The sequence below is a fragment of the Pan paniscus genome, chromosome 4, assembly GCF_029289425.2.
Source record: "Pan paniscus chromosome 4, NHGRI_mPanPan1-v2.0_pri, whole genome shotgun sequence".
In the NCBI taxonomy this organism is placed as follows: Eukaryota; Metazoa; Chordata; class Mammalia; order Primates; family Hominidae; genus Pan; species Pan paniscus.
In genome coordinates, this window is record NC_073253.2 from 47,885,900 (window position 1) to 47,905,662 (window position 19,763).

A 19,763-nucleotide genomic window follows, 5' to 3' on the forward strand; every position below is an offset into this window, starting at 1 on the left:
GAGGATTATTGTAAAGATGAGAAGTTACGGATATGTAAAGTGCTTAGCATTGTGTCTGACTCAAATTGGCTATTATTCTTGCATTGTTATAGCAGGTTTAGCTTTGAAATACTCTTGTATTCCAGAACTAGTGCTAAACTATTAGAAAACTCTTTACCTTCTATAGGATAACTATTTCTTGCTCTCTGCCAGAAGCAATAAAAGACTTGCTTTGATAAGTTATTATTTCATGGGTAAATCTGATGACTTGTATTTAGATGTAGCAAAACCTATTCAGCTTTCTAATCCGATTAGAAGATTTGTGAGATAACTAATGTAAAGAGCTTCATTCACTGGAGGTTCTATAGTTAAAGCTTTAAGAATAGGTTTACAAACAACCTCTCTTCCATGTATTTAAATTCACCCATAATCTCCAAATTAAGCAATACAATAAAATATGGAAGTATGTTTCCATAACAAAATATAGTATACTTAATATTAAGCTGTCAATAGTGATTACTGTTTTATGTGAACAATAATTTCATGAATTAGAAATTAAGTTAAAAATAGAAGTGCAAACTCTGCTTATGCTGTAAGCAGTGCCATGTGGGGAATTACAGCAAATACTTGAATGCATCAATAGCTAAGTTTTTTGTTTGTCTTACTCACTGAAACTTATGTCTCAATTTCCTACTTTTCTTTGTCTCTGAAGATGATTTCTGGAAAATAGGAAGTAAGGGTAAGCATCCTCTAAATAATGTTATAATCAGCTATGCAATATACTAGATAATTGTTCTTTTACATGAGAGGACAGAATACTAGCGTAAGTTAAGTATCCCTTATGTGAAATGCTTGGTTCCAGAGTGTTTTGTAGTGAATGAATGTGGCTGTGCTCCAAAAGAACTATTATCATCATTTCAAGATAAGGAAACTGAAGTTCAAGAACCTATTTAACTTGCCCGTGGTATAATTTATAAATTAAGACTTATGATTGAAATGACTGGTTTACATTTTTTCTTCAGTGTTTCTATGTATTAAGAATTAATTTATAAATAATTTCAAACCACAGAGATTTTCACTGGTGTCAGAAAGAAGATACATAAAAAATAGTTACTTTAAGTGTAACACAATAAACAAACATACACACACACACACGCAGAGAGTACAACATATACTAAAAACAATTTGCTCGTTAGTCTAAAAGGTCGTCATACCATAATCTATAAAAAAATCTGTGCCCAGTAGTAAAAGGTATATTCCTCCTTGTCGGGCAAAATAAAGAAAAGAATTTAAGAGTAGTATTTATAGTCAGAGTTCAACAGATTATCCTGATCCAGTGTGTAGATCCAAGTGTAATATTAAGTTCACAGGTGAAGAAAATATTTCTTGGTTTAATAATTCTTATCACATAACACTTAACATGTATTCCTAGCATACAGCTAAATGTTTTTAAGTTATCAATTTTAACACTGCGGTTTAATTTAAAGGAATCATTTAAGGAAGCATATGCTACACTTATACTTCTAAATTCAACCCCTGAAATCGTGCCCTATTTTTCCATTATTTCGAAACAAACTGTTTTGGTCAATTCTCTGAAGTCCCATCAAACTGGTAAAAGTCTCTGAGACTTAAAGTTCACTTCACACCTTTTAAATTAGTATTTGTTTTTAACAAGAAAATAGATTATGAAATTCCTACCATCCTCAGTCCTTGGCTGTTGAGGGAACATGTAGTTGGTAAGCACCATTTTCTGGGTCTCTGAATCAGTTTCTTTTTGAAGAGGTATCAGGGGTTTGGACTAGAGAAGGAAAATAAATGCTTAATTTTCAATAACCCTAAAGCAAATATATATTCAGCAATTCCTCTGCATAAGTACACACCACTTTTTCTATAAAGTATCAATGTGCAGGTTACAAACAAATCTAACTATACACAATAACACTTTAGGCATTGATTTGATAACACTTTAGGCATTGATTTGAAACCATATTAAAATCCAACAAATGTAGTTTTTAGTATAAAGCAAGTAAATCAAGTTACTGAAATATCGTTTTAAAAGATTTCATATACTAAGTTTATCCATAGTCCGTTACTTATTAATACAGTGATATATTTAATACCGTTATAAAATAAGCCTTTCCATTGTATATTATTTTGCCCTCTCTAGTATTCCCCTTCACTAAGATGCTTTTGGAAAAAATTTGGAACAGTTAGTCTGGTTATCTAAATGTTTATTCTAGTTAGCAGCTGAAAAGAGAATGATGAAAACAATCAGCTGCTTCTTTTTCTTCCTCTTGTGTATCCTGTCTACAGTAATGACACCAGTAAGTCACTCGGTGGTGGAGTCCCCCAGGAAATTTGGACCTTCTTTTTTCTTATGATTTTTTCCCTAACTAGTCAACAAATGTTATCCATCTATTTTTTAATATAACTAATTCTTTTTGCTATTCACCTAAAATCCTACCAATAAAAGCCTTGGCTGACTCCAGACGGACAGAGAACTACCCAATTCTCCCCTCACATGTCACCCTATTACTTAATTCTTTGCACCTACTCCTGTGAAAACCTTCCAGCTAGTTAATTCCATCCTGTAATCTTACTCCCATTTAAACATTCCTTTCTGTTCCTCAGCAAACAAAACCTGCCCTACATTTCAAATTCCTGAACAATTTCCTTAACTCTCAGATAATGGAAACGGTAGCTCTACTCCCTTCCCAAAGACAGTGCTTCTCTCAGGCCTCAAATACAGGTGTTTTATTCTCTCCTACCTCATCCACCCCAAGTCAGGAGGCGAGGGTAGCGCTTACAATGCTGTGACATCATTCCTCCCTTATCCTCAGATTTAAATTCCTTTTCCTTTGAGGCATATAACCCATACCTTCCATAGTCAATCTCCTGTCCTATTATCTACTGGCCTCTTGGTGGTATTCATCTATTCCTGGCTCTTTTACACCAAATTTTTCCAAAGTCACGAGTAATTCAACATATACAAAACATAGATGACATTTCCATACTTCTGGCTTCTTAGCAGATGAACAATTTGTGAGAAGAAAAAAATAAGCCCCCTTAGATGAGCATATAAAAATTATATGGGAGGCTTTTAAAAACTCATCACCCTGAAAATCTTCTAAAACTGTGGTAATTGTTGCACAACTCTGTGACTATACTAAAAACCACTGAATTGTATCCTTTAAAAGGGGTTCACTGTATGGTACATGAATTACATGTCAACAAAGATGTAATAAGAAAACTAGACACCTGTTATTTATGAGGCACAGAGACAGAAAAAGGAATGAGAACAGTATATCTGGCCTCTCAGTTCCCTGAACACCTAACTTCAGAGATCTTTAATCCGATTTCATTTCACATATTCTATTACTATGCCATAATTCCTAAAATATTCTTCTCCGAAATATAAAGATCACTCATTCAATGAATATTTACTAAGAGCCTTTTATATTGCAAAGCACTATGACAGGTCCTGAGTACAGAGTGGTGAGCAAAGCATGTATGTTTACTGACTTTGTAGAGTTTATGAGAGGAAGAATACAGGTAACAAAATAGGCAACTGCAACTGTAATTCCAAGTGAAATTACTGGGTAGACAGGGTACAGTGTGCAAGAAGAACATATAGGAGGAGAAATTCACTTACCACTATCTTGAATGATTAGCAAAGCATTCCTGAAAGAAAGTCTAAGGTGAGGATAAGAAGGTAAGAAGCCAGGTAAGAAAGAGAAGGAAGAATGTTCCAAGAAAGCAGAACTGATTTGGAGAAATGAGAATGAATGTGTATGGGGTAGAGATGAAGCCACAAGATGAGCAGGCTCTTGAGGCATATGACATAAAGAAAAAAGAAACAATGAAAAGGTTTTAAGTAGGATAGTGCTGGGATCAGATTAAAGAATCACTCAAATCACAATGTGGTTCAGAATGGGTAATAAGGGATTGGAACTGGTAGCAACACTGGAGGCAGAGACCTATTAGGAAGCTAGCTCAACAGTCTGTCAGCACTGTTCAAAAGCACTGTAAGGTAAGACAAAAATGAATACCACAGATTATTTATAATTTTCTTTTTCTTTTCTTTTTAAGAGAATCTTGTTCTGTCACCCAGGCTGGAGGCTGGAGTGCAGTGGCATGATCATAGCTCATTGTAACCTAGAACTTCTGGGCTCAAGCAATCCTCCCGCCTCAGCCTCCCAAGTAGCTGGTACTACAGGTATGTGCCACTGTGCCTGGCTATTTCTTTTTCTAAGAGATGGGATCTTGTTATGTCACCCAGGCAGGTCTCAAACTCCCAGCCTCAAGCAAGCCTCCTGCCTTGACTTCTCAAAGTGCTAGGATTACAGGTGTAAGCCACCACGCCCAGTCTGATTACTTATAATTTTTTAGTAGCCACATATATTAAAATGGCAAAAAAGATGAAATTTTGATAATGCATTTAACTTTACATATTCAAAATATCATTTTAACATATAATCGAAAAAAATTAGGAACATGACCATATATATTATCTGTTCATACTAAGGCTACAGATACCAGTGTGTACCTTACACTCACACCAAATCTCAATTTGGACCAGTCACCTGACACTAGTGGCTATGGTACTGGACAGTGCAGGTCTAAGTGAAAGATGACAGTGAACAGTATTTAAGGGAAGTGGTAGTAGGGATACAGCAAAATACACAAACACTAGGATGTTTAAGATTCAATAGGGCTTGTCTATCAACTGGACTGAAGTACAGGGAAAAACAGTAGTTAAGGGTTGCATTTCCAGGCCTCTGCCTCCATCAAGTATTATTTACCAAGCTAAAGAAGCTGAGGGGTGTGGGGGAAATATATTTGGGGCAGAACATGGTATACTCAATTTTGGGCTTGCTGAATTTGAGACATGTAGGTGGCAATGTTAAGCAGGAATTGAGCTATATGAATGTGAAGCTCTGGCACAAGAACTGGGCTGAAGATATTGTTAAGAATAATGAGGATACAGATAGCAATTTCAGGAGAAAGTATGGAGAAATTAAAGCAGAGCCTAGGGTAACCATGAGAAGCACAAACATGTAAGGCACAGGCAGAACAAATATGTCTGAAAAGGAGACTGAGGAGCAGTCAGGTAAAAGGACAACCAGCAGAGTATGGTAACACAGACATCATGCAGCCCTCCCACTCCACTGCACTCACAGTACTTGCTGATCACCCTCAGCAAGACTACTATTCCCTTGACCTTTTGACATTCTTCCCACCATTTACTCCTGTCTTTGACTCCCCTTTTGTACCACACTGTATCTTATTTAAACCACTTTCTTGCCACAAACCAAGACCTCTTTGCTGCATTATTCTTTTCTTGCACCTGTCTTGGCAAAACTACAGCCCAAAATCCTTCCAGTTGTGTGCTTTCTCTATATTACACTGCTGAGCAAATTAGTATCACCACAAACTTGTGGAGTGATTAATTTGTACTCATATTTGTGTACTGATACTAATAATACTTCAACTAGGCTCTACATGTTACCTGAAAATCCTTCTATGTTTCCTAAACTGTATTCTGAAAATATCTTCTTTAAAAAAAAAAAAAAAAGGATTCAAGAACAGCTATGAGGTTGTGCTTGGTGGCTCACGCCTGTAATCCCAGCACTTTGGGAGGCCGAGGTGGGTGGATCACATGAAGTCAGGAGTTCGATAACAGCCTGGCCAACATGGTGAAACTCCGTCTCTACTAAAAATACAAAAAGCTGGGTGTGGTGATAAGTGCCTTTAGTCCCAACTACTCAAGAGGCTGAGGCAGGAAAATTGCCTGGACCCAGGAGGCAGAGGTTGCAGAGAGCCAAGATGGAGCCACTGCACCCCAGCCTGGGCGACAGAGTTGAGACTCTGTCTTAAAAAAAAAACAGCTATGAGTATGGAAAATTCTACATTCTAAGAGTATCATAATGTACACTATTTCCTCTCCTCCCTTTCACAAACGTCATACCCAAGCTTTCTCCAACAGGTTAAGAATTCCTGCCATAGCTTTTCCATCAGTTTCCATCCATTATCCAACTGCTTCTCATATTCTTTTTTTTTTTTTTTTTTGAGACAGAGTCTTGCTCTGTCACCCAGGCTACAGTGTGGAGTGCAGTGGAGTGATCTCGGCTCACTGCAACGTCCGCCTCCTGGGTTCAATCAATTCTCCTGTCTCAGCCTCCCGAGTAGCTGGGGCTACAGGCACATGCCACCACGCCCGGCTAATTTTTGTATTTTCAGTAGAGACGGGGTTTCCCCATATTGGTCAGGCTGGTCTTGAATTCCTGACCTCAGGTGATCCACCCGCCTCGGCCTCCCAAAGTGTTGGGACTACAGGCATGAGCCACTGCACCAGACCCTCATATTCTTAATCTTACTCACACAGCTTCTTTCCAACAACCTGTAAACATGCTCTGCAATATTAAAGGATCCCTGCGCTTTTCCTGCTGCTAGCTATCAATTTATGTTCCATTCCATTTCCTTCTCATCCAACCTTCTTAAAGAGTAATCAACATTATGTGATTCCATTTCATCATCTATTTATTCCTTAAACTCCTTCAATCTGGGTTTTGCCATATACCTCTATAATTACTTTAGCTAGCTGCCAAATATAATGGATATTTTTCAGATATAATCTGAACTGACTTCTCAACAGCATTTATCCTATTAACAACTTCTTCCTTCAGGCCAGTCTTAACTCTTCCTTCTTCACTCTTGAGTCCATCATCATCCAGTTCTTCTACTTCTATGGCTACTCTCTTTAAGCCTCTTAGTCTACTGCCATTTAAATGTTGGGGTTCCTCAGGATTCATCATGCATCACTAACATTTTAAAAGTTATTTTATATAATTCCTTTTGAGAAACAACAAAAGCTATGACTCCATTCCCTAGAAAAAGTTAATTAAGATCATGGGCTGAAACAAATGTGTATTTCTTCTTGTGCCACAAATCTTTTAAAATAAAGTGAATATATTTTTACAAATAAGCACAAAGAATAAACCTATAATAGTACTGAAAAAAGAAAATGAAGCCTTCAGGAGCAATTTTGAGAAACTTCTGAAGGTTAGAAATTTTTAAATAGAGAAACCAAGAGCACAGAAACCATACAGAAGAAAATGAAGTCAGGAGGTTCATGGTCACCAGCGTGTTCTATGCATGGCTAACTTGGATATACCAAAGATACTTCTAACTCAACATGTTTAACTAGAACTTAGCATCTTCCCATAAACATATTTCTTTCATTTGTGGTTACTTTTCTTGGTTGTGGCAGTATTATCCACCTAGTCACTGAAGCCAAATCTTTGACCCTCATCTTTGCTTTTACTCTCTTCTCACATACATGCATTGCTTCATGCTCTATTGATGCAATCTTTTAAACTATTCCTCAAAAATACCTGCTCTTCCCCCAGTTCTGTTTCATTACTTTAGTTCAAGGCAACATGTTCTGTTGCCTAGAGTATGACAATGTCCTCCAATTCAGTCTCCCCTACCTTCATGCTTGGCACTAACCCCTGATGAATCCATCTTCCACCATGCAGCCAAAAAGGCCTTTCTAAAATATCAGTGTGATCATACTATTTGCCTGTTCAATGTTACACTGGTTTCCGTATTATCCTGTATGTATCATAAAAATCACTTCTTCCTTTTATACTGATGGCAGATATGAATAATTGATCATGACTAGAATGAACAAATGTCCATTTTGCCTGAGACAGACACAACTTATACATGTTGTTCTCATGTAATTATCAATGGTGCCCCTTTCACTCCCCCGAAAGTGTCCTATTAGGGACAATAAACTACACAGCCACCCAAATCACAGCAATTTTCCACTAGCTTGAATTTGATCATAAGTCAGAATCTGCAACACAATTTTTCAGGAAGCCACTCATAATTGATAAGAGTACAAGATTTTTAAAAATCTTATTTGCCATCCTTGAGATATAATACAGGTTCCTCTGCATGGCATAGAAGATCCTCCACCAACTGATCTCTATCTGCCTTAGTAGCCTCGTTTTCTACCTTTTCCGTCTCACTGTTACATTCTTGTCACAATGACCTGCTTGTAGAGTTATGGAATACACTATGCTGCTTTGCACCTAAATGCTTATGCTCATGATATTCTTCCAAACCAGAACACTGTTCTCTTTTTTTTCTTTAAATCTTATGTCTAGTTGGTCATGGTGGTGCAGGCCTATAATCCCAGATACTCAGGAGGCTGGGGTGGGAAGATCACTTGAGCCTGGAAGTTTGAGATCAGACTGGGCAACACAGGAAAACCCCATCTTAAGGGGTAAAAAATAGACAAAAATCCTATTCCTCTTTTTTATTTAAAAAAACTATCTTGGAGATAGAATCTTGCTCTGTTGCCCATGCTGGAGTAGAGTGGCATGCTCATAGCTCACTATAACCTTGAACTCCTGGGCTCAAAGGATCCTCCAGCCTCAGCCTCCTGAGTAGCCTGGACTACAGGCATGTGCTACCCCACCTGGCTAATGTTTTAATTTATTTGCAGAGATGGAATCTTGCTATGTTGCCCAGGTTGGTCTCAAACTCGGGCCTCAAAAGATCCTCCCACCTCAGCTTCCCAAAGCTCTGGGATCAGAGGTGTGAACCACCATACCCAGCCCCATTCCTCTTTTGAGAGATAATTCAGGCACTGCAGGCATTTCCTCCTCTGAGAAATTTGCCTTTACATCCCTTGGTTATCTTCCCCATCTTTGATCCTAAAGCTTAGTCCTATTAAGTCTTTTAACCACATTGTATTAAAGTAACTTTCTAAATATTGTTCCCACCTTAAATTGCCTGGCACAAAGCAGTTGTTCAATAAATGGTTCCTGAGAATCACAAAATGGATGAGGGAATAAATTAATAAATAATTGTTCTGCTCATGCCTTCAGCAACTCATGAAAATTATATTACTGCATGTACTGTTCTACATAGCTGAGCAATTTATTTTCATAAACATTAAATAGTAGAACAATTTACTTTTATAATTCACAACCAAACCTCTGTATACCTTCTCCTCTACATGTCATTCTTTCATAGCAAAATTATTGCTTCATATGGTAAGGGTAAGGGAAATTTTCTAGGTATATCTGATTTGTTTTACTCAATATTCTGTCAAACTTTGAAGAACAAAGACTCCTACCATACAATTTTTGTTTTAAACCAAGTGGAGAGTGTGAATAGAATGAGAGAACACTATAAATATGAAGAAACCGTAGCAGATACTTGGTTAATTTCATTAAAATGAACCATGTGGTATAATCTGCTGGCATTAATTTATCCACAGAAGTGCTACTGCAGGCCAGGCATGGTGGTTAACACCTGTAGTCCCAGCACTGTGGGAGGCTGAAGCAGGGGGATGGCTTGAGTCCAGGAGTTCAAGACCAGCCTGGGCAATATCATGAGATCTTGTCGCTACTAAAAACGTTAAAAAAAAAAAAAAAAATTTAGCTGGGCATGGTGACATGTACCTGTGGTCCCAGCTACTTGGGAAGCTGCAGTGGGAGGATTGCTTGAGCCCAGGAGGTGAAGATTCCAGTGAGTCTTAATTATACCACTGTATTCCAGCCTAGATGACAGAGTAAGACCCCGCCGCAAAAAAAAAAAAAAAAAAAAAAAAAAGGTGCTACTGTACTAATAGAATTAGTCTAAGAGTTCCTCAAGACCAGGAGGTATGTCTCATTCATTGTGAAGTTAGTAAATGGCATAAGATGGGGTCCAGCAAATGTTTTCTGAATCTAGTCGCAAAATTTCAAATCGTTTAAACATATACTATTCAATTAAGAGAAATCAGTTCCACATATAACAGATACGGTAATTGTCTGTGTTAAAAAGCTCCAGTAAAGCTGGGCGTGGTGGCTCACACCTGTAATCCCAGCACTTTGGGAGGCTGAAGCAGGCGGATTACCTGAGGTCAGGAGTTCCAGACCAGCCTGGCCAACATGGTGAAACCCCATCTCTACTAAAAAAATACAAAAATTAGCCGGGCGTGGTGGCATACACCTGTAATCCCAGCTACTCAGGAGGCTGAGGCAGGAGAATTGCTTGAGCCCGGGGGCACAGAGGTTGCAGTGAGCCAAGATCATGCCACTGCACTCCAGCCTGGGTGACAGAGCAAGACTCTGTCAAAAAACAAAAACAAAAAACTCTAATAAAGGCAATGTATCATTTTAATATTTCCTCTCTAAATTTGCAAAGGAGGTAAATAATACTGTCTTATTCATAACCATGGATTAACATAAATTTAAGGCTTCCGGGATATTAGTAATGGCTAGGTAAGAAACAGGTCCCCAAGGCAGGGTGTGGTGGCTCACGCCTATAATCCCAGCACTTTTGGGAGGCCGACACAAGCGGATCATGAGGTCGAGAGATCGAGACCATCCTGGCCCTGTTTCTACTAAAAATAAAAAAATTAGCTGGGAGTGGCGGCACATGCCTGTAGTCCCAGCTACTCGGGGGGCTGAGGCAAGAGAATCGCTTGAATCCAGGAGGTGGAGGTTGCAGTGAGCTGAGGTCACGTCACTGCACTCCAGCCTGGCGGCAGAGCGAGACTCTGTCTCAAAAAAAAAGAAAAGGACAGGACAAGACAGGACAGGACAGGACAGGACAGGACAGGACAGGACAGAACAGAACAGAAAAGGGTACCCAGTTAAAAACTATGAAGAATCCTTGCGGGTTTCTTTACTGTATTAACACCTCAGGGCTGTTAATATAATCCAGAATTAGAATATAATACAGTTTCCCAAGAAAATTTGGCTGCGGAGTTCATGAGTATCATATGAGACCAGTGTATCCAACACTGGGAAAATACAGCTTTAAATAAATTATTATAAAATATTGCTCAACATCAAATAATAAGCATTAATTTTTTAATTCAAAGGATCAGTAAATTGTATATTCTATTTTGTTAGAAAAACTTACAAGGAATCCTTACACACTGTTGGTGGGAATATATTATGGAGGTTCCTCAAAATATTTAAAATGGAACTATCATACAATCCAGCAATCTCACTACTGGATATATATCCAAAAGAAATAAAATCAGTATGTTGAAGAGATGTCTGCACTCCCATATTCACTGCAGCAGAATTCACAATAGCAAATCAGCCTAAGAGCCCATGAATGGATGAATGAACAAAGAAAATGTAGTGTGTGTACACAAATACACATACAATCACAATGGAATACTATTCAGCCTTAAAAAAGAAGGAAATCCTGTCACTTGCAACAACATGGATGAACCTAGAGGACATTATGTTAAGTGAAATAAGCAGGAACAAGAAGATAAATTTCACGTCTTCACTTATACGAGGAATCTAAAAAAGATAAACTCATAGAAACTAAGAGTAAAATGGTGGATTCTGGGGCTGGCGGGGTGGGCTGGAACATGGACTGGGATATATTGGTCAAAGGGTACAAAATTTAAGTTAGGAGGAATAAGTTCAAGAGCTCTACTGTACAACATGGTGACTACAGTGAATAACACTGTTATAGTCTTGAAATTGCCGAGTAGACTTTAAGTGTTCTCACTATAAAATAGGCAAGTGTATGAGATAATGCTATTAAATTCAGAGTTTGAGTCTGATTTCCTAATCGCTCAATATTTTAACAGATTTAGGAGAAATTAGGCAAGTCCAACATAATTCATTACTTATAAATCTACACCTATTTTATAAAAAGTATCTGCTTCTAAATATTTTGAGATTTTTCTTATATAAAAGATAACATTTACATGTGTACCACTGTATAGCTGCTCTTAAATGACCCTATGTAAATCGGAGTGCAAAACTATATAACACAAATAGGAACTCCATTAACTTATAAAATCAGAATGCCCACCTGATTATCTGAGAGCCACATAGCTGTCAATTGCTGTAGCTTTGTAAAGCTAAAGGGTAAATTCTTTAATCTGTAGGAAAAAATACAAACAAAAATTAAACTTTAAAATGAGAAGATTTAAAATGAACGAGGGTTCAACCTAAAGGTTTTCTGAAAAATGCTATATAGTTGCACATGAAAATAGGAGAAAAAAAATCGAGAAAAGTCCAATATAATTCTTCGTATAGGACATAAAACAAAATATCTAGTTTTATAAGAATTAGTTTCAAAAATATAATTCTTCAATTGAATCAATTCACCTGGTAAGAAAATGGATAATAGAATAACCTTAAAAATCTGTTGAAAAATTAATTGTCCCTGCCTTAGAGAAAAGAACACATTAAGGAATGTCTCATAAAATTGCTTTGGTTTATTTGTACTTAGGGAGAACAAACTGTTATAGGAAGCATTCTTAGTGATAGTTTGCTATAAAAACTGCACTGCTCTCTATTTGTGAGCCAGCAGTTACATAATCTAGAAGACTATCCTAAGATGATAATGATTAAAAACAAAGTACAGTCATTCCTCAGTATCTGTGGAAGACTGGTCCCAGGATCTCCCTCAGATACCAAAATCTGCAGATGCTCAAATCCCTTATATAAAATTGTATAGTATTTGCATATAACCTATGCACATCCCCCAATATATTTTAAATCATTTCTAGAGTACTTATAATACCTACTAGAATATAAATGCTATGTAAATAGTAGGTATACTGTATTGTTTAGGGAATAACAATGGGAAAGTTGGTACACGTTCAGTACTGACACAATTTTTTTCCAAATATTTCTGATCTGAAGTTGTTTGAATCCACACTTGCAGAACCCACAAATACAAGGGTCAACTATAAATACTCATTAGAATACTAAATGAAAATATCCTATTTAAGAGAGAATTATCTACTTCAGCCTTGCTATCTTATACCTAACTAGTCTTCCGTGCCTTTCTTTCAGCAACCTACTGTGGGCCGTAGGAATTAAAGGCTGAAACAGTGACTTAAGAAAGCAGTGGTTCTTTTAAATAAAACAGAAGTTAGAATATCATAATTAGTCAGAAAATTGAGTTTAAATTAAAGCTCTACCTTACAAGCTACGTGAGTCACCTTAAATCTGAGTCTTAAAACCCTCCTACATAAAATGGGAATACTATTATACTATTTCATAGAGCTGTTTTGAAGACTTCACAAGACACTATGAAAGCAAAAAGTGAAAACACTCTACAAATGCTGTTTAATCATCATTAGTATGTTTACCTCACGAAAAAGTATGGACATTCTGTTTTTAACTTAAACATTGTTCCAATTTACAACCCCAGTGATGAATTTACTCTGCACCTTGGCTTTGTTGAAACCAGATCTCTGCCTAGGAAAATATTAGCAACAGACTAGATACATTCCAAAATTGTTTTGTTAAATAGCAATATTCAGGTGAAGATGTGACTTCAGAAATAAAAGGTAAATGTAAGAAGAGAATAAAGACTATATAGCTAAGTCAACCCAAAATGAACAGTAACAACCACCGTATGATAAATTAACATCAGATAAAATTAGACCACTCTTTGTATTTAAAGAAAAAAATATATACAGTTAAGTCCTCATTTAAGTTATTGATAGGTTCTTGGAAACCAAAACTTTTAGCAAAACTGTGTATGGCAGGTCCTCAAATAATGTCATTTTCTTATAACACTGATGAACGAAAGAAGTGATTTCATTATATGTTGTTTCACTGAAAGTCACACTTTCCAAGAGCCTATCAATAACACTGAGAACTTACTATGTATATTTAAAGAGCAACAAGCACTAGCTATTCTATTATATATCATATGAAACTTAATTTCATCTAACCAATGTCTCCTATAAACCAACTGATGAATATAGTATTACGAACCTATTATCACTTAAATTAATGACTTTTAATTTTTGCATATCACCCATTTCCTCTGGAAGTGTCTCAAGTTTATTGGAATGGAGAAACAGCACAGTTATATTTTTCCAGCTTCCAATCTAAAAGAGAAATATAAACTGAGTATCAAAAAATTTTGCCTACAGGTTGATCAACATATAAAAAAACATCATTTTTGAAAGTTATGAAAAATACTTCACATTTATAGAAGAAATAATGATTAGACTTTCTTTTTAATTAATTTTTATGTACATAAGAAAGCATTTAAGAACCTCTTCTAAATTAACATAGCTAATTATTCAGAAAATAAATTACTTGAAAACTATTTTAGAAAGAAAATAAATGAAGCCACACTAAATAGCTATAATGAAGATAATCAGAAAAAAATGAAAAGACAAAAATCTAAACAAATCTAAAATACATTACCTCTGGGGGCAACTGCTGTAAGTAATTATGATCAGCAGCAAAAGTTCTTAAGTTAGTAAGCTGCCCAATAGATGAAGGCAAAGCTTCAACTTCATTGAAACTACAATCCAGTTCTTCTACTGATATTAACCTTTAATTTAAAAAAAGAAATATATATTATTTGTTAAAGATTTCCTATATATAATCCAAAATTTCAGAACATATAAACATTTGAACTTGACTTTGAAAACCTAGTGAAACCATTTCACAAAGCTAAACTTCACCAATAAGTAGGTTTGACTATCATAAACGCACTCAACCTGTATACTAATTACTTAAATGTTTACAAAATCTTTACGTCATTTATGCAAATACCTGAAAATATGTATGGCATACTGAACTGAAAGTAAAATCTTCGAGGGTGTATACATTCACAAAAAACTTACCCTCCTATAGAGTCTGGCAGATACATTAACTGGTTTTCATCTATTTTAAGCGTTGTTATATTCTTCAACGAACCTAATGAGGGAAGAAACAACATACAATTTTTCAGCTTAAAACAGAAGCAAGTCCACCAACAGTCAGTGTGAGACATACTACATCTGACAAGAATTAGAAACAACTTTCCTAACAAACATATCTAAAAGAGATACCACTCCCAATCCCAACGTTCTATTCCCTCATCCTGTCCTTTCAATCTTCATCCACATCACTATTTAACATAGTGTACATTTGTTTATTAACTCCCACTAAAATATACTGATAGTAGGAACTTTTTTGTCTTCCTTGTTCGCTGTTGTAGCTCTGCTTCTAAAAACAATGTCATGGCACAGAAAAGACAGACAATACAAACTTGTTAAATTAATAGACTAAAGAAATGGTAGTATGAAGGTAGTTCATAACAGGTATATAAAAAACTATTCCATATATACTAAATACTAAAACAGTAAAATATTTTTTAAGTTTAAAAAGTGTTGACTAAGAGTAGAATCGTAACAAACTTACAAAAATGTAGTTTTAGCTAAAACCACTATGTGATTTAACTCAGAAATATTTTTGGTTTTTAAATTAAAACATCAAAAAGATGTCAAGATTGAAGTTTTGGGTCCTTTCATCAAAATAATTCAATTCCATTGACATATCATTGAACAAGCAACTACACAGACTCAATCATAGATCTCTCATGATCTGTTCAACTGATCTGTTTTCTTGTCTGAGTGTCTGTAATGAAACAGGACTGAAAAAAGTTACCAAAATAAAAGCTATGACAATAAAAGCTAACAGTTAAGCCAAATTTGCATAAGTTAACTTATTTTAAAGAATTTAAATATATTAGAAATAAAAATGAGATTACCTTAGAGTAAATAAAAAAACAGTAATGTCAACAAAGGAGCAAACTGTACAACTGATCACACCAGGAAAAATTCAAATAAAATCCGTTCCTGTGGTAACGCAGTGTAACTACCTCATAACAAGTGAAATTTGAGATTATGTGGAAGTCTTGAATTTATTTTAATAAAAATTACATGAATTTGAAAGCAATACAAACCAATAGTCTCAGGAAGCTGCTGAAGTGAATTGCTTGATAATAGGAGGTCTTGAAGGTTTTCACATGTTGAAATTCCTTCTTCAACCATTTCAATATTATTTTTAGAAACATCCAAATATGTGAGCTGTTTCAAACTACCAATAAACTATAAGTAGAAAAAGAAAATCTAATGACTCTATTAACATTAGTAATTTGTAAAAAGTTTAGGGAATAAACTTGATACCAAGTTTTAATTCAAAATTAAATGCTAATACAAGAAAGAAGACTCCCAGGTAGTTTTTTAAATGCCATTAGAAATGTATTCAGTAATATAGCTAAGATGTTCTACTAATTGTAGCATAGCAGAAGTGACAAAGGGCATATTCTTTGGGAATTCAGGTATCCATTACCTCCTAAGGAAATAGCATATATGGGGATTCTTGTGGTTTTTTTTAATGGGAGTAAACAATCTGTCAGTTGTTAAAACAGAAAGTTAGGCCGGGCGCGGTGGCTCACGCCTGTAATCCCAGCACTTTGGTAGGCCGAGGCAGGCGGATAATGAGGTCAGGAGATCAAGACCATCCTGGCTAACACGGTGAAACCCCGTCTCCAGTAAAAAATACAAAAAAATTAGCTGGGCATGGTGGCGGTCACCCGTAGTCCCAGCTACTCAGGAGGCTGAGGCAGGAGAATGGTGTGAACCCAGGAGGCGGAGCTCGCAGTGAGCCGAGATCACACCACTGCACTCCAGCCTGGGCAACAGAGCGAGACTCTGTCTCAAAAAAAAAAAAAATTCAGAAAGTTCATGAAAAATATCCTAGTTTACCAATTCCTTGGGCAAAGCAAATTGGGACGTAAGTTCAAGTGATACCACTGGAAAGGACACACTCAACAGTACTAAAAGGAGACATACAAATGTTTATTATGAGAATTCTTAGATTATAATCAAGAATGTGCTCATGAAAAAAAGTAATTTGCTTCTTTTTAATAAAGAATAATTCAATTTTTTTATTAATTAAAAGTAATTATAAAAGGTACAATTCACAAAACTGCAAAGGAGAGCCAGAAATAAGTGATGCCATTTAAAATCTCATATACATACCCCTGGAATAAAAGTCAGTCTATTAGCATCCATCCAAAACTCTTTCAATCCACTTAGTTGCTCAAGTACTTCAGGCTGTTGGGATTAGGGTAGGGGATAGCAGTAATTCAATTAATTTATATGAATGTCTTTATCTGGCAAAAGAAGCCCTGGGAATTTCTAATAACCTTTAGTTTCAAATCATTAAATAAAAGGAGCAGGGAGAAGGAAAAATAAAAAAGAAGAGCCAGGATGTAAGCCTTTCTACTGCATTATAGTTACTACAGTAAAATTATTATAGAAAATTATTAATGGAGAAATCAAAGAGACATGCCATAGCAGTAGATTACAAAAAACACATTTAAGCTTTGGATTACACAACAGGGGCAAGTTTTTATATAATTTGTAAAGAAATAAAAAATAGGACTCACTGCTTAGAAGTATACAATAAAAATATGCACTCATGCATTATCAGTAAGAAGATACAGCCTTTTAGAAAACAGAAAAATTACAAATGTTCCCTGGTGACATTCATTAAGAAGGAGATAAAAGACAACATGCATCCTAAACGTCCATAATCAGGGAAAGGTAAATAGACAAAGTCATAACTACATGATACAAATATACTGTAATTTAAACCTCTAGTAAAAACTTCTAATTACATGGTAGAAAATTCTTTATAATATGGTGTTGAGGACATCAAAATTAATCCAAGTGTTGTGGCAGACCTTCATATCCAGGCAAAATTTGCTCCTGGGCATTGTCCCTTCAAGTCTGCCCTCTTCAAAGTTATTTCTATCACCTCACAAAGCCATCTGCAATCAATGATCATGTGATGGCACAGAGTACTATCACATCTAATGACCATAGTTAACAGTCATATATAAAAGGCATGCCAATCAGATTTACTGTTAACATATAAATATAGACAAGAATCCCAGATGTAACTTGGATTAAAAGAAATTTCCTTTTGTGCATTACTGTTAAATTCTACTGTAAGTTTTAAAAAGTGTATAATGTTGGAAGACCAAAATGGTACAAAAACTAATGATGATTTTGAAAGCTTGTTGGATTCTTAAAATGAACGAGATTTTTGAAATAGTTAATACAGAAACGGATTCACACAGAACAAATATTGAGAAAGGACGTAACAGATAAATAATTTGGGAAGCACAGCATGTATTTTAGAGAATGAGGTACTCCAAAGTACCATGTTCCTCCTCAAACCTCAGCTGAAATTTATAATATTAATATAATACCCACAGGGCAATACTATAGCAAGCAGTTTTGAGAAATTCCTATGCTTAAAACCATCATTTGAGAGCTACCACACTTTTAAACAACAAACGTGTAAACTAATTTAAAAGTTTAATAATGATACTCAGCTGGATGAGTTCCTCTTCAAAAAAAAAAAAATCTAGCTTATTTTCTGAGTTCTTTTGGAAAACTCACTAAAGACAAAAGCTACTTAAACACTACTCCTTTCCTTTTAGAGTCAGCTTCATAGCGCACTTGGCATACAAAGCACAAACAAAAAGGTTCTCATTACCACTTCAAAAATAACAGTTGTTTCACTCAATGATTTTCCCCTTAGCTATTAAGTAACATTATAGAGAAGTATCTTATTACTGAATAAGTTCACAAGCAATACCCCATGGAGCTCTCTCTGATTCAGAACTACTTTTACCTGCTGCATTCCAGACTGATGTTTCCCATTTATAATCACTCAAATTTTCTGCTTCCTATGCTAAAAATTGTTTAGGTATCTCTTCCATGGACCTCTCATTGATTTTACATTTTATGCTCACTTGTGGTCAGAAGTTCATCTGTCTGGTTAATTTTTCTATCTGTCTGGAAAGTTCTGGCTAAGAAATTTCATATCTTGTAACTAAGAAAAAAAAGTAAACCTTTATCCAATTTGTAAGAGAAATATATTAATTTTCATATTTTGTTCTTCATTAAATATAAGAACTTAGGGAAAGTGAGACTGATGAGAACTTACCACTTCCGTGAATTCGTTACTTCCCAAATCCAGTCTTTCCAGCTGGGTCAGTCTATTCATAGTTCTGTTCATAATGGAGTAATGAAAAATTAACTACAAAAATATCAATTACATGGAAGCTTTCAAAACAGTCTAAAACATTCTTATGGAATAGGTAATTATTTATGGGCTTTCACATGTTGACAAAATAAAAATATTAATTTTCTAAAAAATTTTAAAAGTCAGATTTCTAGATAAAATAATTATCAGTTATTATCTTATTTTGCCTTCTCATTGGTCTTTTCATTTCTATTTTTAAGAAGCAATTGCAATAAATTTAAACCCACAAGCCAGAATACAAACAATGAGATTCCATTTTTTCACATAATGAATTTTCATATATTACAAGTCAGCTAATAAATTTTGGCAGATGAATAATAATTACTACCATAATTACAAAAATTCTTTTTCAAAACTGCTCATATATTTGTAAGACTTTAAGATAACTGTAACTCCGAAAATTAATATTCAAAATGCTAACAGTACGTTGTATTACTCCCCACATGTTCAAATTAAATACAATACAATTCAAAATAAAGTTTTATGTGAATCTCAAATTAGTAGTTGACATTTATTTTAAATAAAAGCAATAATATACTATTCTTAACTTCCAACTTAACATCAACACTTCTCTGAAATTACAGGAACTTGAAAGATGTACAAACCAGTTTTGTAATGAAATAAACTATGTTGCACTTCTATCTTTTCTCTCTCCTTTTACAAAGGTACCCTTTGAAACTAGTTCAAACAAATATTTACACTCTTAAGTGGCTATTTTTGTACAACACCTATTATTTAATATATTGAGATGTTACCAGTTACCCAGATAAGAAATTCTGTATTAAGGATTTTGTAGGATATGACAAAATGAGAGCAAAATATAGTTATAATCACAATATCAGTATATTACATTAATATGTTAATACTTTGAAAATGAGTATC

At 35.2% G+C, this 19,763-nt stretch overlaps 1 protein-coding gene across 9 annotated transcripts in view; it reads right to left on the reverse strand.

Annotated features, from left to right (window-relative positions):
* The window catches only part of ERBIN (erbb2 interacting protein), a 151,062-nt gene that overhangs the window by 40,138 nt on the left and 91,161 nt on the right, over window positions 1–19,763 (reverse strand). For all 9 annotated transcript variants that reach the window (XM_008952780.5, XM_008952779.5, XM_063604434.1 and 6 more), the window contains 8 exons: window positions 18,783–18,846; window positions 16,802–16,876; window positions 15,721–15,865; window positions 14,618–14,690; window positions 14,193–14,322; window positions 13,752–13,867; window positions 11,827–11,896; window positions 1,678–1,777 (listed from right to left, as the gene is read on the reverse strand). In XM_008952780.5, coding sequence (XP_008951028.1) covers window positions 1,678–1,777; window positions 11,827–11,896; window positions 13,752–13,867; window positions 14,193–14,322; window positions 14,618–14,690; window positions 15,721–15,865; window positions 16,802–16,876; window positions 18,783–18,846 — 773 coding nt within the window. The remainder of the gene's footprint in view (window positions 1–1,677; window positions 1,778–11,826; window positions 11,897–13,751; window positions 13,868–14,192; window positions 14,323–14,617; window positions 14,691–15,720; window positions 15,866–16,801; window positions 16,877–18,782; window positions 18,847–19,763) is intronic.